Here is a 9362-nt window from a genome sequence, read left to right as displayed (position 1 = left end):
TCACGCTCTCCGAACGTATACTATTGGATTGGTTGAAAATGAGTGCTCCAACCAATCGCGGCGTGCTAGAGTGAGACAGCAAATACCGAGATATTTTCTGTCTCTCTCGCACACTCAGCCACACTTTTCTCAATGACAAGCTTCCTCCAGTTGTATATGCTTGAAGATCACGCTCATCAAATTACAATCGGGAAGCGGGTAGGTAAGATTGTGAACACGATCTAGTACAGATACAAAATACAGTTCGTGTTTGCACTTTCTTTACAGCATTATTTTCAGTATTCACTAAGATTTTTTTGATACATCCTTTAGATACAAAACTGTAAGGATTAAGGATCGGTGTAACCAGACTAATAAAAAACAAAAACTCGGATACAAAAGGGATTAATATTTATTTAATAACAAGCAACAACACAATAACTTATTAAGTAATTCACTAAAAACTATCCTAATAAAAAAATATCTCATCCAAAAATATTCTTGTCTACCAAAAATTGTGTACATGTTAAAAATAATGTAACAAAAAACAAAATAATGCGAGAACAAAATATTTATTGGAGGTTTTAAGAAAAAAATATTTGGAATTAACATCGATTCTTAACGCTTTATATTCCAAATTTAGGCAATGGCATTGCTACAACACGTAAAGTTAGGCTTAAACTAAGATTTTTAAGAACAAAATATATCTATGCTGACCTCCCGATTACTCACAATGACACTTTACACACAAAATTACAGAGTAGCAAAATACTCACAAATGTGAGGAATTACTCACAAATTGCCTACCCTGGGCCAAAATTTAAAGATGGGTTGTAATTTAAATAGAGACCCATATTGGGTTGATAGCGAACAAAAATTAAACGGCAGAATGTCCCGAAGTTTACCTTAAATTGTAAAAGGAGTGTCAAAGTAAAATAATGAATTGCAAAATATATCAAAATGTTTACAATAGTACATTTAGTACTAAAAAACGAATGTTGATTTTTTTTTAAATTGCCGGACAAGATAATTGGATTAATAGGAATGAAATCTTGAGACAATGAGAACCCAACAGTCGATTTTAAAAATTTTCCATTCTCTATACCAGTGTTTCTCAAACTTTTTCGAATGTGGAACCCTTTTTCGTTTGGAAGGTAAGCATGGAACCCTACAATCTTGATGCAAGTTAAAGCGCTGCAGCTGTGGAATGCGAACCTTTCTTTGTACATCAACTGAGGTCGCCTCATTGACTCCCTAGGCTTGGTTGTTAGCAAAGAACAATTGCATTTATGACGACTCTTTATGCTTCAACATGTGATATTTTATGCCACCCCTGTATTTGGATTTATAATCGCAGTTGCTACACCTGTACATCTGAACCTGTGAAGGATCTTTATGTTTCAGTTGGTGCTGTTTGATATAACACTTGTATTTGGTTTCGTATGTGCAGCTGTTACACTTGTACATTGGAATCTGTGAAGGATCTTTATGTTTCAACTGATGCTTTTTGATATTCCTCTTATATATAGTTTCGTGATTGCAGTCGTCACACCTATATATTTAAACCTGTGAATGATCTTTATGTTTCAGTTGGTGCAGTTTGATAGCAAACTTGTATTTAGTTTTATTATCCCGGTCGTCACAAATGTACATTGGAACCTGCGAAGGATCTTTATGCCCACCAGGTGCCTCTGAAGTAATTTCTTATTTTCAGTTTCATACTCGCACGATTCACATTTATACACTTCCAAATCGTTCTCGTGTCTCGCACAGTGTGCCGTAAAACGGATCTCACTTCAAGTTTCGTAAATGCATTCATCACATTTGTACAATCCTTTGTCGTCTTGCTTGACTTTCATTTCTGATTCATTCTCATGTTTACATCCATCCTCTTCATCTTTGCAGTCATTCTCCTCGAATGGTACAATATGGGAGCTCTGCAGTAGCGTATCACTAAAAAATCAATCAATTATAAGTTTATGAACTCCACAAAGCATTACTTCATTTTTATTACAGTGAAATAATTTTCCTGCTGCTCAAATAGTGCAATAAAAAAGTGTAAAGTTGTAATAAGACCAGGAATTTCGTTTTTGGACATTTTATTGATAAGAAATTTAGATCAACCAGTTGTGACTTTTGGTAATGCAAGTCTGTAGCTGGCAATCATTGTACTTAAACCTATTAGTTCTGGTAGGCTTTTGTACTGTCATTCCGTTCACCCTTTACATCAGAAGATACAAATTATGAAAGTCACAAACAACAAAATTCAAATATCAAGTAATACCAGAACAAGAATACTAGTTAATTTATGCAAAAGCTAAAATGTAACGATTATCCTGTTTCCCTTTTTCTTCTTTTCCTTCTTTCTCTCAGAGTTTAATTATCAAAAAAGGCATTTGCAGGATGTTAAGTTTAAAGTCGCACAATAAATCCATAAACAAAAAGCCAGATACAGATAATTAGTACAATCTACAATGACATTATTAATAAATTCATTAAATTTTAATCAAATAATAACACCCAGTACATCAGCTTCTTTCGTTAGTTAACATGTTTTACCTTTCGAATTTTTACTGGTACCTTTTGGTTCGCATTACGTCACATTCCACAGAATTAAGTTGCATTGTATTGTATTACATTGCGTAATACTGCATTAACCTTCATTATGCTGCTTTACTATGCTTTACTATTGCTTTATTATGCTTACTTTAACTTACGTTATGTTGAGTTACGTATGCATTACGCTCAATTTATTGATTTTCTTAACACATACCTGACGTATTGAAAATTTTAAATAATGCAATCATTCAAATAAGCAGTACTCGTACTGTCCTATTATTACTCTTGACAAAGATTAATCACATAAGAAAACTCATTTTACTTGGCACTGTTCCATCAGGTCCCTTCTCGTATGGAAATAATAAATATTAACAGACAAAAATTATGTACAAACACCAAACTTTTATAAAAAAACTACATTTTGAAATGACTGCCAGAAGCTTTGAACATGGGATTTATTATAATTGTTTATTAATCCAAAAAAATATGTGCCCTTTTTATTATATATTTTTTTTAATTAATTCTCGCATTTTGGACTCTATTTTAAAGCTAATTCAAACAAATTTTTTTATTTTTAATCTGGTCAAATCAAGTCAAACGATGTTTTCCTTTCGCATTCCTGGATTTCTAGTATCTCGAAGGACATTACTTGATTCATTTACTAAGAAAAAAAAAATTTCATAGTGGTGGTCATGGTTACCGGCGCACAGCAATGAAAGACGGAGTGGGAGTAGCATGTATTTACCATGTAGTTTGAGCTCTGTTTAGTCCGACTGTAACCAAATGGTAGTTATTCACGGCTTTTTTTCATAATAAACGTAATTTATTTAGGTGTGGTGTAAAATTTTGTTATTTACGTATGGCTTCTTGTGTATTTTTGTAAAAATTTAAATAGGTTGTAAAGGCAGATTAACAGTAATGCTATCTATTGATAAATCAATGGTGCAAGAAATATCAACCTTTAATGGAAAAGTAATTGAAAAGTTTATTGCGGACAAATACAGAAGAACGGACTTTCACTATAAAAAATATTACTGAACACATTTTCCCCAATATTTCAATAGTACTTAAAATAAAACTGCCCAATTATATTTAAAAAATTTTTTTCGATAATTTCTACATATTTTTCCCCCCTCCCTCGTATGGAAATCTAGAGCCGCCACTGTGTTGGCCATTTGGATTTCGTGCTTTTTTTCATATCAAATCTTCTGTGCTTTTAATGATCCCTAGATTGTATTTATACAAAAATATTCCAATATATTTTTATTGTCACACGATTAGTTTTAGAATCGTTTTCGATTTATGCCGATTGTGTAATAAACTTATTTTGAGATAAAAAAACAATAATCTGGAATTAATTCGTTTTTCAAAATTGAAGGGATACCTCTTCAATAAAAATCAACTGAGAATTAAGTGAACTAATGAAATTTACAAAATATTCATCGTCATCAAAACAGTGACCTTCTTATCGGTATCCCCACTATTTCCGCCATTGGTTATGCAACGGTTTTGATATTACGGTATTTTGTAGAAACTTGACCCAATGTAAGGTACACCAAATTTAATTCAAATATCTCTACTATTTCCAAAATGGTTGAGATTTCGAAATAAATATGTGACAAAGTATTACCAGTATTCAGGTTCTGTCTGCTGCCAAAGTTCGAGAAATTAAAATTGAGACAATAGTGAAGTCAACAGTTCTCACCAGCTTTGCATCATAAAAATCGTGTATTGTCATATTGTGAGAAACAGGAAAAGTGTACACTTTTCAATTGCTAGTCCAAATTCACTTGTCGGCCTCCGTTTTGTCAAGATTTCATGTTTCAGCAGATGAATTTCAAGAGAGGCGTTATATTCATATGCCTCCATTTCTACAATATTTTGCACGAAGAACGAAGGGTAATAATTCACACCTGCAAACCTTTATTTGTGCATCAATTGAGGTCTCCTCAAAGTTTCCTAATGCTCGGTTGAAGACTCTTTATGCATCAACATGTGACATCCAATACCGCTCTTGTAATTGGTTTCATAATCGCAGTAGTTACACTTGTATGTTTGAACTGGCGAAGGATCCCTATGCTTCAATTGATGCTGTTTAATACCATTCTTGTATTTAGTTTCGTAGTTGCACTTGCTACACTTATACATTTGCACTTGCGAAGGATCTTTATGCTTCAGTTGGTGCCGTATGATATAACTCCTGAATTTAGTTTCGTAATCGCAATCTTTACACCTGTACATTTGAACCTGCGAAGGATCTTTATGTTTCAATTGGTGCTGCTTGATATATCGCTTGTATATAGTTTTGTAATCACAGTCGTTACACTTGTACATTTGTTCCTGCGAAGGATCTTTATGTTTCAGTTGGTGTCGTTTGATATTCTGGGTGTATTTAGTTTTAAAATCACAGTCATTGCACCTGTACATTTGATTCTGTGAAGGATCTTTATGCCCCAACATTTGCCTATGCAGTAATTTGTTATTTTCTGTTTCACACTCGTACGATTCACATTTATATGCTTCCAAATCGTTCTCGTTTATCGTAAGACAGATCTCACTTTCAGTTTCGTAAATACATTCATCTTTACAGTCACTCTCCTCGAATGGTACGATATGGGAGTTCTGCAGTAGCGTATCGCTGAAAAAATTGGAGGTTTATAGGTGACATGTCAAAATAATGCATTTAAAAAAAGTGACTAATAAACGACCATATTTACATTTGAAGGAAATGAGACATGTGTCGCTGGCTCCGTAATTATTAATTATACATTTGTATCACCGTACCAAAACAACTAAGTGTCATTTTTAACGTGATCAAGCTTAGATTTGAATCAACTAGAGTACTAATACCATAGTTTTAATTTCAATGATGAATCGAGTCAGATTTTTGATAACGAATTTAATAATTAAAAAGACATTAGCGAAATGCTATCTATAAAGTCACTCAATAAATCCATCAACAAAAATTACAGATAATTTTGGGTACAATCTAATAGATTTATTCAATTTTAATAGAATAATAACACTCTGTATATCATCTTAAAAGACGGTACTGCTATATCAGTTACGTAAGTGATATTTTCCATTTTATCCTGAAATGTTTTGTCAGTGCGTACAGTCAGGTCCAAATATAATTAAAATATTTATATGAGTATAAATCAGTATTGCTTGTAATATGTACGTACGGGGTGATTGATTTTTGATAGTTTTATAGGGTACAGCCAAAACGGTGATAGATACAAAAAATCTGATATCGATGTCCCACTTTCTTCCTTTGAGTTTACTTCGCTGGTACCGAAAGATCTTGGCTAACTTGGTTAGTTTTAGGTATACAGGGTTTTTTTGAAAAATTGCCCATTTACATTAACCTCTTAAGGTATTTTTTTTTAATTTGAATTCTACCAATATTTGTTTCGATCCGCTCGAATTCTATCACACGTCTGGCTCTTTTTTGTTTTTTTTTTAATTAGCTGTCCACTTAGTGGCTACAAAATAGTACACACAAAGGTATCTATTATTTGGGGTTTAAACTAGCAAATGATCTCTATTTGTTTGAATCTATTTTAATGGATTGGCTTAAACATTCTGTAAGAATGACTTAATATGCGTATAAATATGATTTTCTTCTTGCAATCCGCTTACATAACCATTAATCGTTTTGTAACTCGGTCAGAGATCTATCATTTTCATTCCAAAATAATTTCGATTTGTCAAAAGAAAAAAAAATTTTGAAGGAATAAAATCTAGTATAGCATTCTTTGTACCAATATCTGATTTAAAGCTATACCGATTGTTTTATAATGATCTTAAATTTTTTCCCCAGTAACTTAATGGTTGTATAAAAATATATACAATTTCGTTTATAGCCGACGTAATCTCATAATTTGTTACAATTAGCTTACCACCAGATTCTTTTTTAATCATATAAATCACGAAACGTCAGAACCACAGGCTGCAATTTTTTAAATTAATGTCTTCTCTTACCTCCTTTCCTCATCTTCCGATTTTATGTCGATACTTTCAGCTTTGATGGACATTTCCATCCCGTTGATATCAAATTCTTTGTCCACGTTTTCAGTCTTAACAATTAAATCAAGTAGAAATGTATCTATCCGACTTCCTGTGGCTGAGCTATTGAAATTACTTTTAATTTTTTCCTCTACCTCTAAGCAATCTTTTAGAAAACTGTCGTGAGTACGCAGAGAATCAAAGCATAGCTTACAAACAACAGGATCCTTGACGATATTTATATTCTACAAAACAGTTTTATTAATTTACAAAATATTCAAGTATTTAATATCGTTGATACCATTTCAGGAGCCAATTTCTCAATAGCTTCAAGTTCCTCTTCACGTATGCACCTAAACTCACTTTTTACTGTGTGCATACACAATCGACATATTTTTTGACTGCCAGAAATTTCAACTAACTCGTTTTTCTTTTCCTGGATGTACACTTGTCTTAAGTCGAGCTGTAATTTTTTTCCGCTGTTCACATAAGGAATAATTGTGTTGTTGGTATTCAGACACATTGACTTAAATTCTGAGGCTGTATTTAACTTTCTTCTGCAAACGTTACATATAACCTCTTTGTTCTCGTTATCAAATTTCTGAAAAATATGCAGCTTTAATCAGGAAGACAATAACTGTGGCGTAAAATACCAAAAGCTGCTTTACATTTGAGGCCGTTAATATCTAATCTAATTATAATTCACCGACTTACCAATTTCAGCAAAAGACCATCTAGAATATCTCTAATAACGTTGTCTATCACTTCAAAACATTTATCGGTTATATATTTAAGGCAAAGCCTACACGAAGTTTCCTTAACATCACTCATTGCTTTGCAACAATATTGTTTTTGTTTTTAGCCACTTCTAACCTTTTTGGCTTCTGGCAGCAAAGCACATAATAGAATAACATATTCTGTGAGCATAGAGTAAGGTTAATAGAGATGGGAGATAGAAGAAACGACACTGATCCGGCTCACTGCGGGGCACTTCCCTTTCGTTGGAGTAATTCCACACCACAGTCGTTCCATGATATACATGCCATTTGTTTATGCGCAAGAGCTCGAAAATGGTCGAAAATGGCCGTTTTTTTTCAATTGCTAATAATTAATGCAAATTTCATCGCATACACTTGTAATTCAAGATTCTTGAGGCTTTTTACACCATTAATAAGTGGTAAAAATTTCAACCCGAAAGCTTCATTGGTTTGGAGTTGATGGAATTTGTTATATAAGAATATGCTAGACCGAGTAATAGAACGCATCGCCGCTATCTTCTTTTTTGCAATTAAATAGTTGAATTCGCCTTAATGTTAATGTAAGGCATGAAAATATAGCTCTTAATGTACACTCTCTCCAAATTTCGGCTCTTAATAATTAAGGACGCTGCGATTAAATAAAAAAAATTGTCAGCTTCTAATCAACTTGGAACGATTTTTTTTTAAATTCGAGGAAAAATAGTACTAATTAAACTATAGACGTTACTATTTCAATTTATAATAATTCCTGTCTTAACAATTTAATAAATATTAACATTTTTTCAGTCATTTTTGAACAAATTAAATTTGAAAAATTAAATTCTCAGTAAATGCATGTCGATACAACTATTTAGGTACAAAAAGAACTTGGCAATGATCGAAATTCTACAACGCCTTTGAGCTTGGGAAAAATCAATTGAAAATAGCATCTTCTTAGATAACAAATTCCGCCAAAGGCAAACTAATGAAGCTTTCGGGCTGAAATTTTTACCACTTATTAATGGTTAATTAAAAAGCAATTAAAAAGCCTCAAAAATCCTGAATTACAAGTGTCTGCGATGAAAATTGTATTATCAGTAATTGAAAAAAACGGCAATTTTCGACCATTTTTGAGCTCCTCCGCATAAACAAATTATGGGAATTTAATCGAACTTGTCTTATTTTACAGATTTATTTAATACCTACCTTTTTGTATAAATCTTTTCTCTCTATGAATAACAGTTTTTTATGCGAGTCAGAAAAACCACTTTTCCATAACTTTGACCATTATTTTAACAAAGTTTCCCAAATAGTGAATTGATTTTTTGATATTTTGTTTATAACACGTTTCTGAATAATATTCCACAAGAAAACTTCTAATTGTATTTTTTCCCGAAAAAAAGCTATGACTGGCTAGTTTTGAAATCGCAATAGTTACACCTGTACATTTGAACTTGTGAAGGATCTTTATGCTTCAGTTGATGTCCTTTCATATGCTTGCCGTATTTAGTTTCGCAATCGCAGACGTTACACCCATACATTTAAACCTGTGAAGGATCTTTATGCTTCAATAGGTGTAGCTTAATATGGCTGCTGTATTTAGTTTCGTAATTGCAGTCGTTACACCTTTACATTTTCACTTGCGAAGGATCTATGTTTCAATTGGTGCCTTTTGATAATATATTTGTATTTAGTTTCGTATGAGCAGTCTTTACACTTGTACTCATTCTCGTGCGAGCGGTCGAAGTGAGCGGACGTGTTTATTGTAAAGTGAAGTGCATTGCAACGAGCAAGATCCGTTTCTTTCCTCTTAACCACCGACCTAATCCCCGGCTCAAGCATAGAGGCCGTCGGCATCTTTGTTACAGGTATATGTGCCGGGGTTATGCCCAGGTAAGTTTTTACTTTATTTATCAGTTATTTGCATTATTTTTGAATACATTTCTTTAAAATTGCGACCCCCGACAAACAATATACCAGACAGACTAATACACCAAAAGACACGTACGCCCCCGTAAGGGGGCATCCCCACACGACTAAAACCTACACACCCTCACACACACGCACACACACACACAC

The 9362-nt window shown here is 33.1% G+C and overlaps 1 protein-coding gene across 1 annotated transcript in view; it reads right to left on the bottom strand.

The window, feature by feature from the left end:
- Positions 1 to 543: 543 nt before the first annotated feature.
- The window catches only part of LOC108914602 (zinc finger protein 701-like), a 42101-nt gene continuing 33282 nt past the window's right edge, over positions 544 to 9362 (bottom strand). The window contains exons 4-5 of the mRNA XM_018720444.2: positions 4452 to 5176; positions 544 to 1932 (exon numbers count right to left, since the gene is read on the bottom strand). Of these exons, the coding sequence (XP_018575960.1) occupies positions 4498 to 5176 (679 nt within the window). The 3' untranslated portion in view covers positions 544 to 1932; positions 4452 to 4497. The remainder of the gene's footprint in view (positions 1933 to 4451; positions 5177 to 9362) is intronic.

The sequence above is a fragment of the Anoplophora glabripennis genome, unplaced genomic scaffold (assembly GCF_000390285.2).
Source record: "Anoplophora glabripennis isolate ALB-LARVAE unplaced genomic scaffold, Agla_2.0 scaffold1291, whole genome shotgun sequence".
NCBI classification, from domain to species: domain Eukaryota; kingdom Metazoa; phylum Arthropoda; class Insecta; order Coleoptera; family Cerambycidae; genus Anoplophora; species Anoplophora glabripennis.
Note: the sequence above shows the minus strand (reverse complement) of the source record. Positions and strands in the feature narration are given on the sequence as shown.